The sequence below is a fragment of the Erinaceus europaeus genome, chromosome 17 (assembly GCF_950295315.1).
Source record: "Erinaceus europaeus chromosome 17, mEriEur2.1, whole genome shotgun sequence".
Taxonomy (NCBI): domain Eukaryota; kingdom Metazoa; phylum Chordata; class Mammalia; order Eulipotyphla; family Erinaceidae; genus Erinaceus; species Erinaceus europaeus.
Window position 1 is genome coordinate 80545364 of NC_080178.1, and position 25438 is coordinate 80570801.

General features: G+C 51.1%; 2 protein-coding genes across 2 annotated transcripts in view; both read right to left on the bottom strand.

The window, feature by feature from the left end:
* Window positions 1-25438, bottom strand: part of LOC132533923 (pro-adrenomedullin-like) — a 68866-nt gene that overhangs the window by 25269 nt on the left and 18159 nt on the right. The window lies entirely within an intron of this gene.
* Window positions 12802-14392, bottom strand: LOC132533924 (pro-adrenomedullin-like). The gene is made up of 4 exons (XM_060177185.1): window positions 14265-14392; window positions 13832-13964; window positions 13590-13718; window positions 12802-13478 (listed from the first exon to the last, which is right to left on the bottom strand). The coding sequence occupies exons 2-4, from the start codon at window positions 13927-13929 to the stop codon at window positions 13259-13261; spliced, it is 447 nt and encodes a 148-aa protein (XP_060033168.1). The 5' UTR covers window positions 13930-13964; window positions 14265-14392; the 3' UTR covers window positions 12802-13258.

Below are 25438 nucleotides of genomic sequence, written 5' to 3' on the forward strand. Positions count from 1 at the left end.
GGTGTTTGTTGACCCTGCCTGCATAGAATTTTAGACCCAGAAAGCCCTGAGTTAGTTCACTCTACAGGCAAAGACTGAGGCTTAGAGAGAGAGAATGTGCTTAAGGTTGCTGCACACTAAGCTCAGGCATTCTGAGACTTCCTGATCACCAGTGAGTGTCCCTCTCAAAACAGGCCTCTCTGGTGTGGAAGTTTATCAGCGAGGACATTCAAAGTACCGGTCAGATGGCGCTTCGGGAGGGTACTTACATTTCAGAGTAAGGCTGAGAGAGAGGCTGCAGGAGAGGCAGCAGTGCACTGTTTGTGCTGTGTGCCGCCTGTTCCTCCAGCACCTGCCTCTTGCCCACACGCTGGCACCAGTCGCCTGATGAGGATGATGGTGCTGGGCACAGCCTGCACCTGTGGTGTGCGTCACTTGTGTCCGGCGTTTGCACCTGTGTTCTCTATCAGATCTGACACCTAGTCAGTGGTCTTCTCAAAAATCAGAATATGTAGGGAGTTGGGCGGTAGTGGGAGGGTTAAGCGCACGTGGCGCACAGCACAAGGACCGGCATAAGGATCTCAGTTCGAGCCCCCGGCCGCCCACCTGCAGGGGAGTCGCTTCACAGGTGGTGAAGCAGGTCTGCAGGTGTCTGTCTTTCTCTCCCCCTCTCTGTCTTCCCCTCCTCTCTCCATTTCTCTCTCCTATCTAACAACAGTGACATCAATAACAACAATAATAATTACAACAACAAGAGCAACAAAAGAGAAAATAAATATTTTTTAAAAATCAGAATATTTACTTCCAAAGTGAATACAATTAACTCCAAAACTAAGAGTCCCTCATTGTGATTCTTCTGTCAGGAGCTATAACAGATTCGCGATAGCAAGCTGGGGGCAGGAATTCTAGTCAGGAATCCAGCCATGAAAACAGACACAATGGGGGCTGGGCGGTGGCACACCTGGTTAAGTGCACCAGGTGCTAAGTGCACAGATATGCGCATGAGCCCAGGTCAAGCCCCCACGCACCTCCTGCAGCCGGGACCCTTCACATATAGTGAAGCAGGGCTGCAGGTATCTGTCTGCCTCTCTCCCTCTCTATCTCTCCTTTCCTCTCAATATCTCTCAGTCCTATCGAAAGGCCAGACAAAAAAAAAAAAAGAAAAAAGAAAGGAAATGGACACCAGAAGAAGTGGATTTGTAGTGCAGACACCAAACCCCAGCAATAACCCTGGTGGCCGGGGGGAGCACTTGGATATAGTATATTCTAACCCAAACCCAAAGAAACCCACCAGTCCTTGTACTTCCTTTTGGCAGCAGAGAATATAAGACTCAGTAACTCATCTTCTGCTTTGGGAGGACCTTCTCAACATATTCCAAGCATTAACCTCAGAAACTAAGCTGTCGCATCCTCGTGGACTGGGGACCAGACAGCGGTACGTGTTCCAGTGCACAAGGACCGGGATTCAAGCGCCTGTTCCCGCCTGCAGGGGGAGAGCTGCACAGGCTGTGAAGCAATGCTGCACGCGTCTCTCTTTCTCCCTCTCAGTTTCTCTCTGTCTCTGTCCAAAGAAACAGAAAGAAAGGAAGAAAATATTAGAAAGTAGAACCGTTTGGACTTCACAGGCGGCTGCCAGCTGGACCGTTACAATGGATTCAGGGTGGCTGCAGGTTCTCTGTGATGATCTATCAGCCGTTGGTCGGCTCGGTGCCACCGCGGCAGGGGCGCCGTGACGGAGGCTTGTGCGTGGGATTCTGCCTCTTCCTGGCGGTGATTACACAGAAAGACAGAAGGCGGCGTGTCTTCCACAGTGTCACGAGCATCTGTGGGGCTCCCCGGTGCTGTAAGCTCCCATATGGCTGTGGGGTTCAAAGTGGGAACTCAGATTCAGGGCTTTGCAGATGGTGAAGTGTGCACCCTGGTTGGTGAGCTACCTCCTCCTGCCTGTTCTGGGTTATTTCTGATCCCAGTCGCTAATATGTTCAAGGTAGTGGTGTTTGTGGAACTGGTAGTGGCCAAAATAGGAAAGGAAGTGGAGATCCTGTAACTTTGAGAGCACACAGTCATGTGCCTGGGTGTCGGCTCAGTGCAGGGCGGAGGGCGTTAGACCCCTGCACTGTATGTGACTCTGTCTCTCTCAGAAAGAAAGAAATCATGGCATGTAAAGACATAACGGGGCCGGCAAGGACTCACCTGGAAGGTAGCACTGAGAACGACGGTTCCCAAGGAGCTGGATCCGCGGTCCTGGCCACCACGTGGGAATGTCTGCAAGGTGGGAAGTGCCACAGGCAGTGGACTGATGCTACTGGGTCTGTCCTCCTCTCTCTCCCTGTCTGTCCGTCTCTACCTCTGTTTCTCACCCTGTGTCGTAAAGGGGGGCCGGGCAAAGTGCCAGAAGCAGTGGAGTGTGCTCACAGAGGCCCAGTGATGTTATGCATGGGATGAACAAGTATGTGATGTTGTCGAAAGAATTCAGACACAGAACCGTCAAGCGTTCTATCAGATGCGTTTTCCGATCTCGCGAGAGTGATGGTCTGTCGTATGTGTCCCCAGGTTTCTGTCTTGCCTGTTGTCTCTTCTTCCTGATGCTCCTCTGCTGTTGCTGCTTTTATCATTTCCTTTGAATGACTTCCTTTGGCCAGTCGTGACAGGGACAACCGCTAAGAACAAGTTCTTTTAGTTTTTTTCCTTACCTGAAAATGTTTGAAAGTCTTCATTCCTGAAGAATACTTTTACTAGAAATAGAATGTGTACTTGGTACCTCTTTCAGAATTGGAAAATTGTTGTGTCAGTTCCTTCTGACTTCTGCTGGAGCTCCCGTAACAGAATGCCACCTTCTGAGGAGGAAGACTTCAATAATTTTTTTCCCAGTTCTGGGGGCTAGAAATTCCAGATCAAGGTGCCAGAAGTTTGATTTCTCCTGAGTTCTTCCTCTCGGCTTTTAGATCAACACCTTCAATTTGTGTCCTCACGTGGCTGTCTCTTGGTCTGTGTATTATCTGTAAACTAAGTTCCGCCTCTTTATTTAAATTTACTTATGGGGGAGGGAGACAGAACGAGGGAGGGAGGGAAAGAGGAGAGAGAGATTGAGAGAGAGAATATGAATCAGAACAGCATTCAGAAGAGCTGAATGCAGACTTCATGCTTGAGGGTCCAGTGTTTTATCCATGACACCGTGTTCCAGGCCATCTAATTTCCTTGTGACAAAGGTCATAGCCAATTAGGACCCACCTCTAAGACTTCAGTTCACCTGTTTCCTTCTCCTAGGGCCTTATCTCCAAATATAGTCCCATTCTGAAGCACTGGGGGGTGAGCTTCACATGAATTTGGGGAGAGGAGACACAGTTGAGCCCATAACAAGCCGTCACAAGCAGGGGCCTGTCTCCTCCTAGAACTGGACTTTGCTGGATGCTGCCTCCGGTTTGTCTCTAGAATGTTCTCGCTCTTCTCTCTAGCACCCTGCTGCCGTGTCACTAGGAACTTGGCCCTCCTTGCTGCCAGCTCTAGAGAGCACGGCCATCCGGCTGCTGTCTGTCACCTCACCCTGAACTGGCCTTGCTGCCACCTGCAGTTGGGCTTTTCTCCACACACCTGTGCCTCCTCTCCTGGCTGCAGCTGACCCTTCTGTCAGTGGCCGTGCTACCCAATACGGCCTCAAAATCTACAAACACTTAAATACATGGAAAATGCTTAGACTTAGTTGTTATGATCTCTGGGGTATATTAGCTAAAGAATGATCATGTGGTCTCACACTAAGATAAAGTCACATTCTCAGTCACACCATAACACTCTGCCACTCACAGAAAATCTAGTCCAGTTTGGGATGGGCCCTCATGTCAGTATTTGTATTTTAATTTTTTTTAGAATTTCCACAGACAAAATGTTCAAGACATTGACTATAAATATAACGGAACAACTAGCAACGCAATAAACCAGTGAGTTTACATCAATATAGTATAGCCTGTCTGTGTTAGGGGTGGACATAAGGATGTATCCCAAGGGACACCCACTGTAGTGATATCAAGGCATCGCTATTGTTTCTTAAGACTCACTCAAAGTGATTTTAACAGTTCAAAGGGGTAAAGGTCCAAACCCATCAAGTAAGAGAAAAACTGGACCCGAACATAGGAACAAAGTTAGGCTGCTGACTCTGTCCCACATGTACCTCGTGAATGAAATGAAATGGTTTTCCCAGGCTCCAGCCCATTCAAATACACAGACAGATGGCCCTCCCTTCAACCCCACTGTCTCTTTGCTACGCAGTGCTTTGTCCTTTGAGTTAAGAAGTCGGGAGTGCCTGGGCAGATGATCTCACTAATGTGTCCTCTTCAGGCCGCTACTCCACTAGGGAAAGATAGAAGCAGGCTGGGAGTATGGATCCATCTGCCAACCATGTTCAGCGGAGAAGCAATTACAGAAGCCAGAGCTCTGACCTTCTGTATCCACCCCCTAAATTTTGCCCCATAGGGACAAATGTTTAGGGAAGATGACCAGAGGACTCAACTCCAATTTCTTTAGGACTTGGAAGGAGAAGGGAAATACAATGGACACTTGGGAGTAGAAGGTGAGACGCAGATGAGAATTCAGGCCCATAGATATCATGGGCAAATATATATAAATAGAGGTAGATAGCTATAGAAATAATAGTCAGCCCAAGTCTGTGATCTTGGGAGAAGCCCTGCAGTTCCCCTGGAGGAGATGGGGACGCGGAACTCTTGTGGAACAGGTGTGGAATTAAATCCCTGTTATCTTATAAGTTTGTAACTCAATATAAATCATGAATAAATAAATAAATGACAGAAATGTTGAGAGTGATTTTTTTTAAACCAGAGTACTTCTCACATCTGGTTTATAGAGCCTCAGGCATGAGAGTCTCTTCTGCATGACCATCTTGCTGCCTACACCCCCTGGGAGTGTCACTAGTGTCCTTGTCACTTCAACTATATGCCTGGGCCTCTACATTGACTCCAGGCACAGGCAAGTGTCCCTTCTGCTCTCCCAGAACAGGACCTGCAGACCATCGGTGATGAAACCACCCTCCCCGGTCCTTCTTCCCACACAGTCTCCGGCAGTGGCAGAAATGAGCAGCTGACAGGGCTCTGGGCTCAGCAACAGCAGGCGACAGTGGGGACCTGTTGAGCGAGGATGTCTCTGCAGACTGGAAATTACTTGCACGGGGTTGGCCTGGGGAGATTTCCGCAACTGATTTTCAGTCTATCAGAGGCATCCTCTGTCTATAGGGTCCCACCTCCTGCACCCCCAGGCCTTCCCCCAGCTTCCTGGGTCCCTGTTCTCCCCAGCTCACAGGACACTGGGGTGAAGGAGCTTGGTCTAGTTCTTCCTCTGGCCTTTCTCAGTACGTCCTTAGGGCAATGCCCCATCCCTCACGCTTCCGGGCCTTCACTTTGGCTTCTCCAGGGCCTTTTCTTCTCTCCACAAAACCTGGTTCTCTGCAAATAAAAGGCTTTGTTTTTGATGTGGGCTTCAAGAGGCTATTTTCAAAGCCAGAAAGCTAACATTGACTGTTCTATTCTTTTTCTTTCTCTCTGCGTTCGGGTGGTACCAATCTTGATTCTCCTCCTTGAGACACTGCCTCTGATTTACTAGGGGAAAGGTCAAGTGGGAAAAGTGCAGCTAAGAAGTGCACAGAGGTCAACATTCAAGACCCTCTGGCTGTGTGGGAGAAAGTCTGCAACTTTGACCCATCCCCACCCAGTGGAGGCTGTGGGTCCTGCTGAATCTACACAGGCAGGATGAGGGAGAGAATCGAGTTTGGGCTTTTGTTGTTTTTGCAAAAGATTTTTTTATGTATTAACATGAGAGAGAGAGAGAGACAGAGAGAGAACCACCACTCTGGCACATGCATTGCAGGGAATCAAAGTGCTGCTCCAGGTCCTGGGCAGCTCAAGATGACCAATAGGAACGGTTCTAGGAAGCAGTTATTAAGCATTGTCTTCTTCAGCAAGTCCGTGGCATGAAAACAGCAGGAAAGCGGGATGTCCTAAATTGAAATAATGCTAATAAATAAGTCACAATCTTGCTTTTTAAAATAAACCATTGTAACATGCTTTTTCCTCCCCAATCACTGGGACTTCACCACTCTGGACTGCCTTTTTCAGATATCAAGAGAAAGAGAGAGACAGAGGGAAGGAAGGACACCACCGCATCAAAGCTTCCCCCAGTGCAGCCAGGGCCAGGCTCATACCTGAGCTGCTACAGGGCCGTCCAGACACACTCTCCAGGTGAGCTAGTTTGCCAGCCCCAAAAGGCATTTTTAAGATGGGCAGATCTGACTATGGACTGGGTATGAAGTGACATCACAAAATGTTTGCCATGAAATGACAGTTTGAAAACTTTGTGAGAAGTATGCTGGTTATCACTGGGAGGGTGGGACACAGAACGCTGGTGACGGGCACAGTATGGAACTAGACCCTATAACTTTACAATCTTGTAAGTATTAAGCATAAATTTTTAAAAAATGCTTTAAATAGACAAGTTAGGGTTAGGGTTAGAAATAAAAAACAAAACAAAACAAAACAAAAAACAAGTTTGGGGGCCGGCAGTAGCGCAGTGGATTAAGCGCACATGACACCAAGTGCAAGGACCAGCATAAGGATCCCAGTTTAATCCCCTGGCTCCCCACCTGCAGGGGGGTCGCTTCACAAGAAGTGAAGCAGGTCTGCAGGTGTCTGTCTTTCTCTCCCCCTATCTGTCCTCCCCTCCTCTCTCCATTTCTCTCTGTCCTATCTCACAAGAACAGCAATGTCAGCAAGGACAAGGGCAACAAAATGGGGAAAAATGCCTGCCAGGAGCAGGGGTTCATACTGCAGGCACTGAGCCCCAGCAATAACCCTGGAGGCAAAATCAGAGAAAGAGAGTAAACAAGTGACATTTGGTTATATAAATATAGGGGAACAAACATCTGCCACCCTAGAATATTTCTTTGACACATTTCACAGGAGGGACCTTGAAGGCAGGACAAAGGTGGTCTTTGAAGGGTCTACAGCTAGTAACACAGGAGATAGCACAATGCATAAGTCTAGACTCTCAAGCATGTAGTCACCAAGTTGAACTGGTGTCCCGTATGCCAGAATAATGCTTTGTTCTCTCTCAGAAATAAGTAAGTAAAATGTTCATAAGATAATTTACATATAGGCAATCTAAACATTTACATACAGGCAATCTAATTTACATACAGGCAATCTAAACATTTCCCTTAAGGGTTTCGCCCTAGGAAACTCTAATATCAACTGAAAAGGCAGAATGTAACTACTTTTAATTGGTCATTTTTATTACTATTAGGCTTATCAGTATAATACAACTTTATTTTTTATTTCACTTTAATTTTTATTTATAAAATGGAAACACTGATGGAAACTATAGGATAAGAGGGGTACAACTCTACATAATTCCCACCACCAGAACTCCAGATCCCACCCCTTCCCCTGATAGCTTCCCTATTCTCTATCCCTCTGGGAGCATGGACCCAGGGTCATTGTGGGATGCAGAAGGTGGAAGGTCTGGCTTCTGTAATTGCTTCCACGCTGAACATGAGCATTGGCAGGTGGATCCGTACACCTAGCTTGCCTCTCTCTTTCCCTAGTGGGGCAGGGCTCTGGGGAAACCACTTTATTTTTTATTGCCACAAAAATTACTGCTTGGGCTGAGTGTCAGACTGTGAATCCACCACTCCAGTAGCCCACTTTTTTTTTTAAATTAATCTCTATTTGATAGGGAAGAGAAATCAAGAAGGATGAGTTGGGGTGGCAGATAGAGAGGGGGATAGAAACAGAACCTGCAGCAGACCTACTTCACCGACTCATGGAGCATCTCCCCCACAGGAAGGGAGAGGGTGGTTGAACCCAGATCCTTGTGTACTCAACCAGGTGTGCCACCACCAGGCCCTGCCACGTCACGTCATACTCACCAGAGTGGCAGATATCAGAAAAGCAGACCCATGAGAAGTTGGCAAGGATGTGGAGGGGGATGGGTGTGTGAGATGCCAGACACTGTACAGAGAATGCAAACTGGGAGAGGAGGTCTGGGCGTCCCTCTCACAGACTGGAGCGTCGTCTGTGCACAGAAGCCTTCCAGTCAGGTGACAACCTCTATGAATACATTGCCTCAGGAAACCCTCATTCAGTGCCATGGGATGAGGGCGTTTTCTGCAGGTTCTTACATCAGAGGATATTGGCGGCAACACCAGAATCCCTCCTTAAGAGACAAGAAAAGGCCACAACAAGACAGGACTAGAGCTCCTTTGGTTGCCCTTGTTTGTTTGGTTGGTTGTTGTGTTTTTATTGTAGTAGTAGTTGTTGTTGATGATGTCATTGTGGTTGGATAGGACAGAGAGAAATGGAGAGAGGAGGGGAAGACAGAGAGGGGGAGAGAAAGACACCTGCAGACCTGCTTCACCGCTTGTGAAGCGACTCCCGTGCAGGTGGGGAGCCGGGGGCTCGAACCGGGATCCTCGTGCCAGTCCTTGTGCTTTGCGCCTCATGTGCTTAACCCGCTGAGCTACAGCCCGACTCACAAGAACTACTTTGGGAACCCACCAAATCAGCAGAGCATCCAGAGACCACAACTCTGCCCAGACTCCAGTTCTACCCAGTTTTGAAACTTCTATAATGAACAACGAATAGCAAAGATCACCTGACTGCAACAAGTCGAGACTGGAACTACTTTGGAACAACCAAGTCACCAGAGAGTGTCTTATCATTGTTCTAGTTATTATTGTTATTGATGTTGATGTTGGATAGGACAGAGAAATGCAGAGAGGAGGGGGCGGCAAAGAAGGGGAGAGAAAGACAGAAGAAAATGTTCCCCAATTGCACAGTAGACAAGTGTGTCTGCTGTCCCTGAATTCAGCAAACCTAGGGGACTAGAAATGTAACCAAATCTGGTTAAATCATTTCTTTTCATAGAATGTAGCCAGCAGAATTGTATGTATCACTTTGTATTCTCTTGCATCTACAGCCCGTATTGGGTGTGGAACGTAATCAATCCACCTCATGCTTCCTCTAATATGATGACTCACAATGTGACCAAACCCTTCGCACATTCCCCTTGAGCACACCTGATTGGTGCACCTGGTAACCAATCAGCGCGCACCTTGTAACCAATCAGTGCATGCTCCCAGCTTGAGGGCTTCTAGCCTTTGCCCTTCTTCTGTAGCCAGTCAACAGCGTCAGGTTGAGCATGATGTCAAGTTTCGAGACCTCCTTTGAATCTGGAGAGGTGGCAGTCGTTGACTATGTGGGTCATAGTCTGTCTGGAGCCGCAGGGGCAGTTCGGGTCGTCTCTGGCTCCCCAGCGATGGAACATAGCGGCGCACCGGCCATGGCCTGTTCGATAGCGACTGAGGAGGGCCCAATCATAACGTGCCAGGTCAAAGCCGGGTTGACGCTCGCAGGGGTCTGTGATGAGGTGTTTGTTCTTTACCTCAGCTGACTGCCAGCTCTGTTTCCAAGAGTCTGGAACAGAGAAGTTCAGTGTAGGCGTAGGGGACCAGATTGGGTGACGAGACGTCAAGCGTTGGACAGGGTGGGCGAAGATATCCGCGTATATTGGCAGGTCCGGTTGAGTGTAGACGTGGGAAATGAACTTAGATGATGCGCATCCCGACAAATATCTGGCGGGGCGATGTTGCTAAGAACTGGCAGCCATGGAACCGGGGTGGAACGGATGGTTCCAGAAATGATCCTCATGGAGGAATATAATTTGGAGTCGACCAAGTGGACATGGGGGCTACGGAACCATACTGGGGCACAGTATTCTGCAGTGGAATAGCATAATGCCAGAGATGATGATCGTAGTGTGGAAGCGCTCGTGCCCCATGAGGAGCTGGCCAGTCTTGCAATGATGTGATTCCTCGCGCCCACCTTTGCTGCAGTTTTTATGAGATGTTCGTGAAATGACAGGGTGCGATCGAGAGTAACGCCAAGATAGACTGGCTGGGCTTCATGCCGGATTCTCGTATCGCCAAGCTGCACATTAAGCTCACGCGAGGCCGAGGCATGGTGTAGATGGAAAACAGATGATACCGTTTTTGCAGTGCTAGGGATTAGTCTCCATTTTTTACAGTATATAGCTTGAGGGCTATATAAGCGGCTTTCCCAATCCCTCTGGGGGTCTAGTGTGGCTGGAGTCAGCCGGGAGCTGAGCGGGTAGTAAAGTATCTGCTCGCCCTCCACGGGACACGGCCTCAGACTCGCCTTCAGATCTGCTGTGGCCTGGAGCTGTAACTCTCAGAGCTGTTCTGAGGATGTTTCTTCTGTAACATCACCGCTTGTGAGGCGACTCCTCTGCAGGTGGGGAGCCCAGGGGTCTCGAACCTGGATCCTTACGCCAGTCCTTTTAGCCCTGCTTCACTGCTGGTGACGTTTCTCCGCAGGTGGCACTAGGGGCTTGAACCCAGGTTCTTATGACAGGTAACGCGTGCTCAAGCAGGTGTGTCACTGCCCAGTCCTTGATAATAACTTGCAGTGATAAAAGCAGAAGATAACGGCAATATACTTGTTATTTTAAGTTTTTATCTGTTTACTTATATGTTCTCTCTCTGTCTATTACTTGCTTTCTCGCTTTCATGAATAAATAAATAGCAATAAATATTTGTCAGAGAAAAGAAACGTCACATAACAAAAAAAAATATTTTAAAAACTAAAAACATGTGACATATACAAATATATTTTAAAAGGATCCTATAAAGGAGATATTTAAAGAGAGAAGTCTTATGCTGACCAGATAAACTAAGGAATAAAATTAATTCAGTTTAAGATACCTGAAAATAGGTGTGAGAGTGAGTATGTGTGTATGTGTGTACATATACGATGTATTAAAATATCTAAGAGGTGGTATTTTTGTTATATACTAAAATATTAATAGAGGCAGTCTCTGGGAGTTGTGTAAAAGGTGGTTGCTTTTCTTTTTTAAGTTTATTATTAAAATCTTTTTACTTATTATTGGATAGTCAGAAATTGAGAGCTGAGGGGAAGACAGAGAGGAAAAGTGAGTAAGACAGAGATCCCTGCAGACACAGACACCAGGGGCTTGAACCCAGGTTCATAGGATATGCAGTTTGCCAGCTGTACCACTGCCTAGCCCCTAAGGTGAATATATATATATATATATATATATATATATATATATGTATGTATGTATTTTTTTTTTTTTTACCAGAGCATTGTTCAGCTCTGGCTTATGGTGGTGCGAGGGATTGAACCTGGGTTTTGGAGCCTCAGGCATGAGAGTCACTTTGCATAACCATTATGCTGTCTACCCTCTGCCCATGAATATTTCTTACACTGAATAATCATTGGGTAATGAGAAAAATACATTTTTGTTTTGAAAATTTTTATCTTGATTCTCAGAACCACTTGCTTGCTCTTGGATTAATGTAGAGCAACCTACTAAATCCAGCTGCTTGTGTGGTCACGGTCATTCTATTGTTTCTCCAGAATGTTGCAAACTAGCTCTGGAAGGCCAGCAGGACCACCAGGCAGAGCTGCCTGGCCTCACCCTTCTCCCAGGCAGTGAAGACGGACCCTCCGGCCCAGCGTTGATAGAACCCTTCGTGACCCAAGGTAACAGTCAGAGTCAGTCTGTCTCTGCCTCTGCCTCTCTGTCTGTCTGTCTGTCTGTCTCTCTCAGCTAGGAAAGGAGGCGCAACACTCCTATGTCTCTCTCAGAGTCAGCTCACAACACCCTCTGCAAAGCTGCCTGGGTCAGCAGTTGCCAAAGACAAAGGGTCCCACCTCCCGGGTGGGCGCTCTGTTGGCAGCTCTGTAGACACAGATGTTCTTCCAGACACTCCAGACCTACGTGTGGGGCTGTTTGGGCCGGGAATAGCTCAGGAGGCTTCCCTGGGTACTCTGACTCTGTTTGGCAACCAGAACCAGAAAGGTCAGTGGCTTTGCTGAGGGTGGGGGGCTGCTCCTGATTTATGATTCCTGTTCAAACCAGGACCAAGAATGTGACACCTCCCTTCAGTAGTTTACTTTGCGTTCACCAAGCACACTGCAGGAGCGCTTCTGCTTCCATTCCTTCCTGCAAGGCCACACGCAGACTTCTCAGAACCACAGTCTAAGTCACCACCCAAGCCGTTCCCGGAGCAGAAGACATCTGGGGACAGGTGGCTTGAGAACGCAACTGTTCAGGTTATCCCACTCTACCCTTTATGTCTTCATGGCATCAAAATGACCTGGGGCATTAGCGTGCAAACCTGTCTCCCACACTCAGAATTCACTGTGTGACCTTGGCTAAGTTACTTTACGGGAGTCTCTGAGATTCAGCCTCTCTGTCTGCAAGCAGATAGCTGCTGGGCTTCTGTAAGAACTAGGTTCCATAAGGTGTAAGATCTGATCGTGTCTGAGATGCAGCCTCCTTATCTGCAAGCAGTTATTGCTGGGCCTCTAAGAACTAAGTTCCATAAGGTGTGTAAAGTGATAAACGCAGGCACTAAAAAAAGAACGGTTCCCATCACTCCCTCCACCCCTAGCTTGTTCAGCCAAGGTGTTGGCTTTTTCAGGAGACGGCCTGGCCCCTTGTGTTTGATGACAAGTGGGTGACACCATCCCCAAAGCTTGAGCACAAGCCCGGGAGACCCGCCCGGCCCCGCCCGGTGCTGCGGCGACGCCAGAAGCGGATCCCGAAGCGGATCCCGACCCGGCCCGGGGCGCCCCGCACCCGCCCGCACCCGGACCTCGGGACGCACTGGCCTCGGCTAGCAGAGGGGGGTCAGCACCTAGCCGCCCGCCGCCTCTGCCCTCGCAGCAGCTGGACTGCGGACACTCTCAGACAGACACACAGACACACAGACGCGGGGACGATGCAGCTTCTCTTTAAATGCCCGTGACACGACAGGAACATCAGGTAGAAAAATAGCTCTATTCGCAGCCTCCCCGGCCGCGGCGCTTAAATAGGGAAAGTCACTGGCAGCAGGCGCTCCGCCATTGCACTGAGGACGGAGTTCAAGTATCCACGAGGCTGGCGGGCCCGCGGCCCCGGGAAGCTCCGCTGGCGGCGCTCACACCATGGCTCAGACCCCGTGCGGGGCGCGGCGGCGCGTCTGCGTTCCCGTTCGGCCCCCCGCACACGCCGTCTCGGATGCACGGCCAGGGCTCCCGCCGCTGCGGCGCCTCGGGCGCGGGTCTCTGCCGGCTGCGGAGCGACGCCCCGGCCCCGGCCCTGGGACGTGGGCGCACCTCGGTCCGCCGCTCAGGCCCCGACGAGGGCGAGGAGGCCGCGGCGGCCGCGGCGCGCCCAGGAGGTCGGGGCCCGTCTAAGGCGCGGAGCGCCGGCGCCTCCGGCCGTAGCCCTGGGGGCTGATCTTGTCGCGGGGGGCCTCGGGGAGCTTGTTCTTGTCGGTGAGCCGGTACAGCTGGTGCGCCAATATCTGCACTGCGCACGGCCCAAAGCGGCAGCCCATGCTGCGGGGGCGCTGGAAGGTGTTCATGCTCTGCGGGTAGCGCTTGGCTGGGATGCGGGCGGCGTCCGGGCTGCTGCGGGCGGGAGCGAGGGCGCGTGAGAAACCGCCGGGAGCCTGGCACTGTCCGGGGCCCGGGGCGCAGAGGGGCCTCCCGCCGCCCACCCGCGCCGGTCCCGCGAGGTACCTGGCCTGGGGGCCCCCGGAGGCGCCCTTCCCGTCCAGGGGCTGAACGAGCGTCTGCGCGGGCCCGGCGGGGTGGCTGCTGGACACGCGAAGTTCCCTCCTGTCGCGACCGAGCGCCCGCTCGTCCCGCCTGGAAAACACGCGCAGACGGTCCGTGAGCGCCCAGCCCTGGGCCCCGCACAGCCCGCCTCCTCTTGCCGCAGCCCGGCCCGGGGAGGCCGGAAGGGGCTGCCGGCCACTCACTTCTTGCTCAGCGCGGACGCCACGTCCAGCCGCGCAGTGTCCGCGCCCAGGAAGGCGAGCGCGACCAGGTACATCAGCGCGACCACAGCCAACTTCATGCCTGCAACGGTGACAGCAACGACGCGCTCAGATCCTGGGCAGGAGAGAGCAGAGTCCAGCCTCAGCAACCCAGGAGACCCCAGCGCCCAGGCGGCCCCGCGCAGGCTGCGGGATGGCAGTGGGATGGCGGCTGTTCTGCCTTCTGCCCGCCCGCCCGCCCGCCCTGCTGGGGAAGCCCTTGCCCGGCGCCCCTGCTCTGAGTTTGCCCGCAGGCTGCAGGGGGTTGGGTCTCGGGAGCGCAGCCAAATGCACGCACCGCACCGGGACTGGCGACCAGTGGGGACACCCTCCAGCGTGGGGGTTTCCTCTGAGCCCGCCCTGCCCAGTCACCTACCTGTTGCGAAGGCTTTCCGCCTGGAGGTGGAGACAGGACAGCCCGACGCTGTGGCTGCGGTGGGCCGGTGACTCCGCAAGGCCTGTGTTGCGGTAAAGCCTGGCAGCGGGGCTGGTGTCCAAGAAACACTGAGTTCAGGGCGGCAGCGCTGCCTTATAAAGGCGCAGGAGCCGGGCCTGGCCGGGGCGCTCCTTCTCCTGCTCGGGCGAGCGCGGCCCTGCCCGGATGCCCATGGGGTGTAGGCGGCTGTGGGTCCCTCCAGCCCCGAGGCATTGGCTTTGAGCTCCGGGGGTTGCCTGGGGTGCTGCGGGAGACTGCAGCCAGATGTCAGACTGACAAGCCCGGACTAGCAGGCCGTGCAGCCTCCCGGGTCCCTCTTCAGGACCTGTGCGGCGCAGAGTGCAGAATCCAGGCTGGAACTCCAGTCACAGGGGTCACCGCACCCAGGGGCCTGGGCTGGGACCTCCAGAGATGTGGCCGATCCAGGACCGTGCCACTGCCGGTTTGGCGCCTGACCTGACCTGGCCACGACCCCAGACACCAGGGACCCCCAGGACCCATCCGGGTCCTGCCCGGCACCCACCCCCACCCCCAATGGACATGTGAGAGAGGAGGCTCTGGGTGGGCTGGTTCACTTTCGCAATAGGGGCGCATCTGGAAAGGCTGAAGGGAGAAGGGCAGCTAGCTGAGGTTTGAGAATGCACGTGCTAATTTGGAAATAAGGTAATGGCCAACAGGAGAAGGAGAAATACTGTTTTTCCTCCCAATGTAATCCAGTTATGCCTAATAAGGTTACAACCTGCGAGTTTGGCAGTCTTCACCGTCGTTCCCCACTGCAAGCCTGGGGATTCATTGCCGGGAGTAGTACACTAATGCTTCATGTATGTTAACTCATGTATGTAATCAGCTTACAACGACCAGCCACAGCCTGGTTTGTTTGGATCCTCACACTCACCTGGGCTTCAGGAAGACTGCAACTTCTCTCCCTCCCTCTCCCCCTCTCATCTCCACCATGGTTCTCCTTCGGGCTTGGTGCCAGTACTATGAATCCACAGCTCCTGGTGGCCATGTTTTCCTTTCTACTGTGTTTTTATTTGACAGGACAGAGAGAAATGGAGAGAGAAGGACAGAGAAAGACAGACACCCACAGACCTGCTTCACGCCTTTTGAAAGGCCCTGTCTGCAGGTGGGGGCCGGGGCTCCAGCCTGGATCCTCGCACAAGGTGATGCTGCGCTTGACCCAGTGCGCCACCGCCTGCCCTTGAAGATGGTCAGTTTTCCCATCTCACCGGGGACATTAGATAGCCGGCTAACTGTCCAGGGTCACACCAAAAGTGGCTCAGCCCCCTACAGGCATGCGTGACTGAGCGGGTACAGTGTGGATTTTTCTAAACTCCGATCATCACCTGCTTAAGGGGGAGAAAGAGTCCTAGCCCTCGCCCTCACCAGGGACTTTGGCCTGTTCCTGGTGATTCACCCTGAAGCGTGCTTGTCACTCATTTGTGTTCTTCCATGCCTGCTTCCTGACTTTGCTTTCTCACCTCCCTTCTGGGAGCCACACTAGGAGGGGACTCGGCCGCACCTGCTTCCCGTCTTCCTTTGGACCTGTGTCCAGACAGAGGCGGTACTCCCAGCTACAGGTCGGGACTCTTGGTGCCTACCTGGGAGGCTGCAGGTCTGGCACAGCAGGGACTCTGCAGACTGGCAGCTTTCTTGCCCTGTGGAAATCAGCTGTGGGGGGGAGGGTTTCTCTGGCTTCACCAGCCCCCCAGCTGAACTCCAGACTTGCTGTCTCACTGCCATGGTCTTTCTCACACTCGGCGTTGAGGCCCCTGGGCCCAGGGTCCAGTGGACCTTTCCTTGTCTGGGCTGCTGAATCAGCTGCCTTTGCCCTCTCCGGAATGAGCTGTGGACATGGCACCTAGGGAAGGAAGGAGTGACCAGGGCCAAGTGACAGATTCTGAGAACTCTTCCCCGAGGGAGTCACAGGAGCAGACCTGAGCTCCAGCTGAGAGTAGCTGCGGGAAGAGCTGGGGTTGAGGGTCAGAGGGGTGCAGTGCAGAGAAGTCTGGGTCCAGGCCGGCTCTGGGCGCCCAGCTGTCTGCAGGGCAGTCCGTGCAGCAGACTCCCTGGCTGGGGCAGTGGATTTGTCCCTGTAGAAGACAGCACTGACTCTACCACACATGCTCTGCCCTCAGGAGCCTCCCCAGTCCCTTAGGCTTCTCCCTCTCTCTCTCCCCTCTCTCCCTCCCCTCTCCCTCTCCCCCCATCTCCCTCCTCCTGTTGCCCACCTCTTCCCTTTCAGTCCCTCTCCACATGCTGGGCTAGTCCACAGAGCCTGCTGGGGAAAGGCTGAGACCTGCCTCCTCCAGCTTCCTGCTGGGCCTGAGCCTGAACACCTTTTACTTTCATTTCCCCAGCAGGTGCCTCAGTCTGCTGGGCACATGCAGGGCTTTGGGTGCTACCCTCCGCAGGGAGCTTGGGGACTCTGCACTGCTTCTCTCAGCTTCTCACTGGCCGTGCAGGGCTTGTCTGTGAAGTGTCGCAGCACTGAGCTGGAGTGGAGTGGTGGAGACAGGCAGGGCACACTATGGCGTGTTAGGCTGAACAATGCTCTGGCATGTCTCTCTGTCTGTATGTCTCTCTCTCCCCCTCTCTCTCTAAAGTAAAAGGAGTGTCCTGGAGTGGTGGAGACAGGCAGGGCACACTGTGGTGTGCTAGGCTCCATATCACACACATAAGGAAGTGGTTCTTTTGCTCCCTCGGTTTTGTTTTCCTGTACAAAAGTGATGGACAGAAACAATCATTCCTTGGAGTTGATAAAGTCGCAAGACAGACCTCCTTGAAGCTGAAATCATGTTGCAGAGGACAAATGCAAGGGAACGCGCTACATTCCGGGAGCGCATGCAGTGTACCGTGTGCAGCCAGCGCCATGCTGAGTGCCGTGTCTGAGGTGACTGTCAGTGACAATGTCGTTCTTCACCTCGGGGAGCTTCCTGAATGGCGGAGGGGCCTGGCGTCAATTCTCGGAAGAACAAACGTGATTAAGCAACATGGCCGGTGTCCTGAGGGAAAAGCAAGATGAGGGTGGCCTAATGTTCCAAATGGAGTAAAAGGAAATGTGGAGGCATGAGGATGAGAGAGATCAGACATAGACAGAAGGGGTGGACAGCATAATGGTGATGCAGAGGGACAGTCATGCCTGAGGCTCTGAAGACCAGGGGTCAGTCCCCTATACCACCATACGCCAGAGCTGAGCAGTGCTTGAAAGGATGCGGGTGGGGGTGGGGGTGGAAAGCATAGTTGGATGCACCTGTGAGGAGGATGGTGGCATGAAGTGAGAATGAAGAGATCATTGGCAATAGAGTCACTAGCACCCTGTAGGACACACTGAAGCTTTGCCCTTAGCCATGGTGACACGGAAAGTTATTGACAGGTTTGAAGACAAGATAGACGGGATCTTGCATGCATTTGTTCAAAGGGTCATTTTGAGGATTGAATATAGTGGAAGGGGGAAGGGAAGCAGTGGAGAGTTGGCAGTCGGTACAAACTGAAGGAGATCGGGGCCAGCAGCGTCCTCGCTCTGCAGAACACACTTCAGTGTGCCCAGCAGCCCGGCTTTGAGGCCACAGCCCCACGTGGGAGCACCATGTCAAACAGATGCCTCCCAAGTGGTGGAGCAGTGCATGCTCTCTCTCCTACCTCTCTCTCTCTAACCTCTCCCTGCACCTCTTGCCTACTAGAGGAGAAAAAGATAAAGAGGAAGCCTGCAGGAGCAGTGGAATCCTGCATGCTTGAAGCCTAAAACACAAGAAGAAAACAGAAATCAGGAAGAAAACAGGGTGGATATACTACAGACTTCCATGCCTCAGGCTCAGAAATCCAGTGTCCGGTCTCTTGAACCCCTTACTATTCGTCAGAGCTGAGCAAAGCTCTGGTGAATGAAAAAGAAAAAGAAACAGCACAGGGTCCAGAAACCCCATGATCGAATCCCTCCTGCCCAGCCCTGGAAGTCGGGCACTGTGCCTCCCCTCTGCAGCCCACTGCACGGGCAGGCACTGTCATCCCTCAGCCACAGAGTGTTGCCACCAATCCGCTGCCATTGGCTTTGCTGCATTTCTTTTGAGAAGATCAATCTTTAAAGATGATGTGCACACTGAGGGAGATAGTGGAATGTAGGTCCCTCAACATTCGTAAGAATTAACAGAAAACTGTGCATTTTCATTTTGTAGTGGGTCACAAAGTACAGGGACAAATAAACAGGGCATCTGCATCAAAGCAGTCTGTAAGCTCTCTGCACCTGTTGATACTGTAGTGGCTGATGCTGGGGATACTTCAGCTGTGTGGCAGTTTCCATCAGTCATTGCTTAGCCCTCCCTCCCACACCTAGAATACTTAGCAGGAGAAGCAGAGCAGTTTTCTATACAGATTGATTGTTCTGTTGGGAAAGTTATCACACGTTATGGTAGGAAAGCAGAGAAATACATTGTGACAGGTCGGACAGCCCAACAGACGGAAGGCAGGATACGTAGCTCCCTCACTGTCCTTCAGTGTTACCTTTCTGAACATCTGGAACCACCAAGGAAGCAGGGCAGCTGTCAGTAGTTAGTAGTTACTTGCAACAGTCAACTTGGGAGAGGACAGTGGCTCAGATTTGTAGAGTGGTAGTGAGGGTAGAGAAGTGTGTCCGTTTGGAAAATAGGGTAAGCAGGACTGAGTGATGACCGAGGCTGAGAACGGGGCAGGTGTTTAGAGGAACAATCATTCACTTTCCCAGTGAGACAGCTGAGTGTGACAGCAGCTCTGTGAATTCTCTGCTGCAGCTGCTACAAAGTCCATTGGTAGGAGGTGGGTTAGCAGACTGCTTCAGGTCTCAGCCTTTTGCTTGAGAAGGCTGCCAATCATTTCGGTAAGCGAAGTGCTGGACTCTCAGCTTGAGATTTGGCTTGAGTTTGTTATCATGGAACTTGTGTGTGCTCGCAGACAGGCATATGCGGCTCCAGGAATCATGTTTCCTAAAGTGCAGTGGGGTCTAACTTGGGCGTGGGGGAGATAAAAAGTCAATAAGGGGGGTCGGGCAGTGACGCAGTGGGTTAAGCGCATGTAGCGCAAAGCTCAAGGAGCAGCGTAATGATCCTGGTTCGAGCCCCAGTTCCCCACCTGCAGGGGAGTCGCTTCACAGGCGGTAGTGCATGTCTGCAAGTGTCTGTCTTTCTCTCCCCCTCTCTGTCTTCCCCTCCTCTCTCCATTTCTCTCTGTCCTATCCAACAACGAACAACATCAACAATGGCAATAATAATAACCACAACGAGGCTACAACAACAAGGGCAACAAAAGGGGGAAAAATGGCCTCCAGGAGTGGTGGATTCATGGTGCAGGCACCAAGCCCAGCACTAACCCTGGAGGAAAATAAAATAATAGTAATAAAAAAATAATTAAAAAAAATTAAGATAAAATGTGCCGAAAGTCTTGCCATTCTGCCCTCCAGGATCCTTGAGTCAGTTGACTTTGTCATCCTCAAAGAGAAAAAATGAAAAGATAAAAAAGAGCTCACTAGAATGTGTTTCCAGTTCGATGGCCCGTGGGAAAGGTAAGGCCATGGCAGGAGTGCTCCTCTGGCCACTTGTTAACTTGGAGTTTCAGCCATCCAAGTTGCAGACACTGTGGGTTCTCACTGAGTACAAGGAAAGAAGTGAAGGAAGAAACAGCTGTAAAATCTCTTTGACGAAAAAAAAGAGAAGAAAAAACATTAGTCAGGGAAGATTCACTTTTTTATTGCCGAGAATTTGTAAAGAGTCAAGTTGTAAGCAGCCACCAAACACCCTGTAATGAATGTGTGTCCTCACACCATGCAGAGGGACGTGTAGCTGTGCCAGAGGGTGTCCCTGTGAGGTGGCTCAGTGGTAGAGCACAGGCCTTGCAGGCCTCAGGCTCTGCCTTCCAGCTCCCATGACGCCTAGAAAGAGATGTCCTGGCCTTGCTCTTCACTCTCCTCACACACACAAACAAGTTAAAGGCTGGGTGTGGAATGAGACTTCTATTTCTTCTTCACTTCCCAAATGAATTACTTATAGGTTCTAAATCCAAGACTTTGTCATGTTTGAAGTTGAAATACAAAAAACAGCGGGGGCCGGCAGTGGATCACCCAGCTAAGCACACATAGACGAAGGGCAGGGACCCACTCCAGGGTCTGAGTTTGAGCCCCTGGCTCCCCACCTGAAGCGGGATGCTTCACAAGCGGTGAAGCAGGTCTGAGGTGTCTGTCCTTCTTTCTCCTTCTCTATCCCTCTCCTCTCAAGTTCTCTCTGTCCTGTACAATAAAATGGGGGCATGGCCTCCAGGAGCAGTGGGTTCATAGCGCTGGCACCAAACCCCAGTGATGACCCTGGAGGGAAAAAATAAAGAAAAGAAAACAGCAAATCCTGTAATGTGGGTCGAGGAGAGAGCACACACAGGCTGTAGCACACCAGGCTTTGGCATCTGAGGCAGGGATGTCCTAGGCTGAATCTGGTCACCACCATACTCTAGAACTGAGCAAATGTGCTCGCCCTCTCTAGCTCCCACACGTGGTCTTTCTCTCGCTCCTTCCTCCCTTCCACTCTTCCTTCCTCCTTCCCCAAATAAATCAATTTCAGAAATGCCAGTGTGATGCCATTCAAATCATGTAGAAAACTAAAGACAGAGCTGTGAAGACAACATAATGGTTATACAGAAGACTTTCATGCCTGAGACTCCCAGGTCCCAGCTTCAATCCCTGGCATCACCATAAACAGAGCTGCACAGTGCTGTGGCATGTCTGTCTTCCTCTCAATCTCTCTCTCTCTCTCTCTCTCTCTCTCTCCCTGCCTCGCTCCCTACCTACCTCCCTCCCTCTCTCTCTCAAGAAAAAAAAAAAAAAACGAGTGTCCTGGAGTGGTGGAGACAGGCAGGGCACACTGTGGCGTGTTAGGCTGAACAATGCTCTGGCATGTCTGTCTGTCTGTCTGTATGTCTCTCTCTCCCCCTCTCTCTCTAAAGTAAAACAAAGGAGTGTCCTGGAGTGGTGGAGACAGGCAGGGCACACTGTGGTGTGCTAGGCTCCATATCACACACATAAGGAAGTGGTTCTTTTGCTCCCTCGGTTTTGTTTTCCTGTACAAAAGTGATGGACAGAAACAATCATTCCTTGGAGCTGATAAAGTCGCAAGACAGACCTCCTTGAAGCTGAAATCATGTTGCAGAGGACAAATGCAAGGGAACGCGCTACATTCCGGGAGCGCATGCAGTGTACCGTGTGCAGCCAGCGCCATGCTGAGTGCCGTGTCTGAGGTGACTGTCAGTGACAATGTCGTTCTTCACCTCGGGGAGCTTCCTGAATGGCGGAGGGGCCTGGCGTCAATTCTCAGAAGAACAAACATGTGATTAAACAGTGTGGCCAGTGTCCTGAGGGAAAAGCAAGATGAGGGTGGCCTAATGTTCCAAATGGAGTAAAAGGAAATGTGGAGGCATGAGGATGAGAGAGATCAGACATAGATAGAAGGGGTGGACAGCATAATGGTGATGCAGAGGGACGGTCGTGCCTGAGGCTCTGAAGACCAGGGGTCAGTCCCCTATACCACCATACGCCAGAGCTGAGCAGTGCTTGAAAGGATGCGGGTGGGGGTGGAAAGCATAGTTGGATGCACCTGTGAGGAGGATGGTGGCATGAAGTGAGAATGAAGAGATCATTGGCAATAGAGTCACTAGCACCCTGTAGGACACACTGAAGCTTTGCCCTTAGCCATGGTGACACGGAAAGTTATTGACAGGTTTGAAGACAAGATAGACGGGATCTTGCATGCATTTGTTCAAAGGGTCATTTTGAGGATTGAATATAGTGGAAGGGGGAAGGGAAGCAGTGGAGAGTTGGCAGTCGGTACAAACTGAAGGAGATCGGGGCCAGCAGCGTCCTCGCTCTGCAGAACACACTTCAGTGTGCCCAGCAGCCCGGCTTTGAGGCCACAGCCCCACGTGGGAGCACCATGTCAAACAGATGCCTCCCAAGTGGTGGAGCAGTGCATGCTCTCTCTCCTACCTCTCTCTCTCTAACCTCTCCCTGCACCTCTTGCCTACTAGAGGAGAAAAAGATAAAGAGGAAGCCTGCAGGAGCAGTGGAATCCTGCATGCTTGAAGCCTGAGAGAAGACCCTGATGGCAATAAAACACAAGAAGAAAACAGAAATCAGGAAGAAAACAGGGTGGATATACTACAGACTTCCATGCCTCAGGCTCAGAAATCCAGTGTCCGGTCTCTTGAACCCCTTACTATTCGTCAGAGCTGAGCAAAGCTCTGGTGAATGAAAAAGAAAAAGAAACAGCACAGGGTCCAGAAACCCCATGATCGAATCCCTCCTGCCCAGCCCTGGAAGTCGGGCACTGTGCCTCCCCTCTGCAGCCCACTGCACGGGCAGGCACTGTCATCCCTCAGCCACAGAGTGTTGCCACCAATCCGCTGCCATTGGCTTTGCTGCATTTCTTTTGAGAAGATCAATCTTTAAAGATGATGTGCACACTGAGGGAGATAGTGGAATGTAGGTCCCTCAACATTCGTAAGAATTAACAGAAAACTGTGCATTTTCATTTTGTAGTGGGTCACAAAGTACAGGGACAAATAAACAGGGCATCTGCATCAAAGCAGTCTGTAAGCTCTCTGCACCTGTTGATACTGTAGTGGCTGATGCTGGGGATACTTCAGCTGTGTGGCAGTTTCCATCAGTCATTGCTTAGCCCTCCCTCCCACACCTAGAATACTTAGCAGGAGAAGCAGAGCAGTTTTCTATACAGATTGATTGTGCTGTTGGGAAAGTTATCACACGTTATGGTAGGAAAGCAGAGAAATACATTGTGACAGGTCTGACAGCCCAACAGACGGATGACAGGATACGTAGCTCCCTCACTGTCCTTCAGTGTTACCTTTCTGAACATCTGGAACCACCAAGGAAGCAGGGCAGCTGTCAGTAGTTAGTAGTTACTTGCAACAGTCAACTTGGGAGAGGACAGTGGCTCAGATTTGTAGAGTGGTAGTGAGGGTAGAGAAGTGTGTCCGTTTGGAAAATAGGGTAAGCAGGACTGAGTGATGACCGAGGCTGAGAACGGGGCAGGTGTTTAGAGGAACAATCATTCACTTTCCCAGTGAGACAGCTGAGTGTGACAGCAGCTCTGTGAATTCTCTGCTGCAGCTGCTACAAAGTCCATTGGTAGGAGGTGGGTTAGCAGACTGCTTCAGGTCTCAGCCTTTTGCTTGAGAAGGCTGCCAATCATTTCGGTAAGCGAAGTGCTGGACTCTCAGCTTGAGATTTGGCTTGAGTTTGTTATCATGGAACTTGTGTGTGCTCGCAGACAGGCATATGCGGCTCCAGGAATCATGTTTCCTAAAGTGCAGTGGGGTCTAACTTGGGCGTGGGGGAGATAAAAAGTCAATAAGGGGGGTCGGGCAGTGACGCAGTGGGTTAAGCGCATGTAGCGCAAAGCTCAAGGAGCAGCGTAATGATCCTGGTTCGAGCCCCAGTTCCCCACCTGCAGGGGAGTCGCTTCACAGGCGGTGGTGCATGTCTGCAAGTGTCTGTCTTTCTCTCCCCCTCTCTGTCTTCCCCTCCTCTCTCCATTTCTCTCTGTCCTATCCAACAACGAACAACATCAACAATGGCAATAATAATAACCACAACGAGGCTACAACAACAAGGGCAACAAAAGGGGGAAAAATGGCCTCCAGGAGTGGTGGATTCATGGTGCAGGCACCAAGCCCAGCACTAACCCTGGAGGAAAATAAAATAATAGTAATAAAAAATAATTAAAAAAAATTAAGATAAAATGTGCCAAAAGTCTTGCCATTCTGCCCTCCAGGATCCTTGAGTCAGTTGACTTTGTCATCCTCAAAGAGAAAAAATGAAAAGATAAAAAAGAGCTCACTAGAATGTGTTTCCAGTTCGATGGCCCGTGGGAAAGGTAAGGCCATGGCAGGAGTGCTCCTCTGGCCACTTGTTAACTTGGAGTTTCAGCCATCCAAGTTGCAGACACTGTGGGTTCTCACTGAGTACAAGGAAAGAAGTGAAGGAAGAAACAGCTGTAAAATCTCTTTGACGAAAAAAAAGAGAAGAAAAAACATTAGTCAGGGAAGATTCACTTTTTTATTGCCGAGAATTTGTAAAGAGTCAAGTTGTAAGCAGCCACCAAACACCCTGTAATGAATGTGTGTCCTCACACCATGCAGAGGGACGTGTAGCTGTGCCAGAGGGTGTCCCTGTGAGGTGGCTCAGTGGTAGAGCACAGGCCTTGCAGGCCTCAGGCCCTGCCTTCCAGCTCCCATGACGCCTAGAAAGAGATGTCCTGGCCTTGCTCTTCACTCTCCTCACACACACAAACAAGTTAAAGGCTGGGTGTGGAATGAGACTTCTATTTCTTCTTCACTTCCCAAATGAATTACTTATAGGTTCTAAATCCAAGACTTTGTCATGTTTGAAGTTGAAATACAAAAAACAGCGGGGGCCGGCAGTGGATCACCCAGCTAAGCACACATAGACGAAGGGCAGGGACCCACTCCAGGGTCTGAGTTTGAGCCCCTGGCTCCCCACCTGAAGCGGGATGCTTCACAAGCGGTGAAGCAGGTCTGAGGTGTCTGTCCTTCTTTCTCCTTCTCTATCCCTCTCCTCTCAAGTTCTCTCTGTCCTGTACAATAAAATGGGGGCATGGCCTCCAGGAGCAGTGGGTTCATAGCGCTGGCACCAAACCCCAGTGATGACCCTGGAGGGAAAAAATAAAGAAAAGAAAACAGCAAATCCTGTAATGTGGGTCGAGGAGAGAGCACACACAGGCTGTAGCACACCAGGCTTTGGCATCTGAGGCAGGGATGTCCTAGGCTGAATCTGGTCACCACCATACTCTAGAACTGAGCAAATGTGCTCGCCCTCTCTAGCTCCCACACGTGGTCTTTCTCTCGCTCCTTCCTCCCTTCCACTCTTCCTTCCTCCTTCCCCAAATAAATCAATTTCAGAAATGCCAGTGTGATGCCATTCAAATCATGTAGAAAACTAAAGACAGAGCTGTGAAGACAACATAATGGTTATACAGAAGACTTTCATGCCTGAGACTCCCAGGTCCCAGCTTCAATCCCTGGCATCACCATAAACAGAGCTGCACAGTGCTGTGGCATGTCTGTCT

What these genes read in the sequence shown, in the direction of transcription:
- LOC132533924 (XM_060177185.1), bottom strand. Translation starts at nt 13,929, where the DNA reads ATGAAGTTGGCTGTGGTCGCGCTGATGTACCTGGTCGCGCTCGCCTTC. An exon ending in GCGTCCGCGCTGAGCAAGAA is followed by an intron (nt 13,719 to 13,831) that starts GTGAGTGGCCGG and finishes CGTGTTTTCCAG; the next exon opens with GCGGGACGAGCGGGCGCTCG. An exon ending in TCCGGGGGCCCCCAGGCCAG is followed by an intron (nt 13,479 to 13,589) that starts GTACCTCGCGGG and finishes TCCCGCCCGCAG; the next exon opens with CAGCCCGGACGCCGCCCGCA.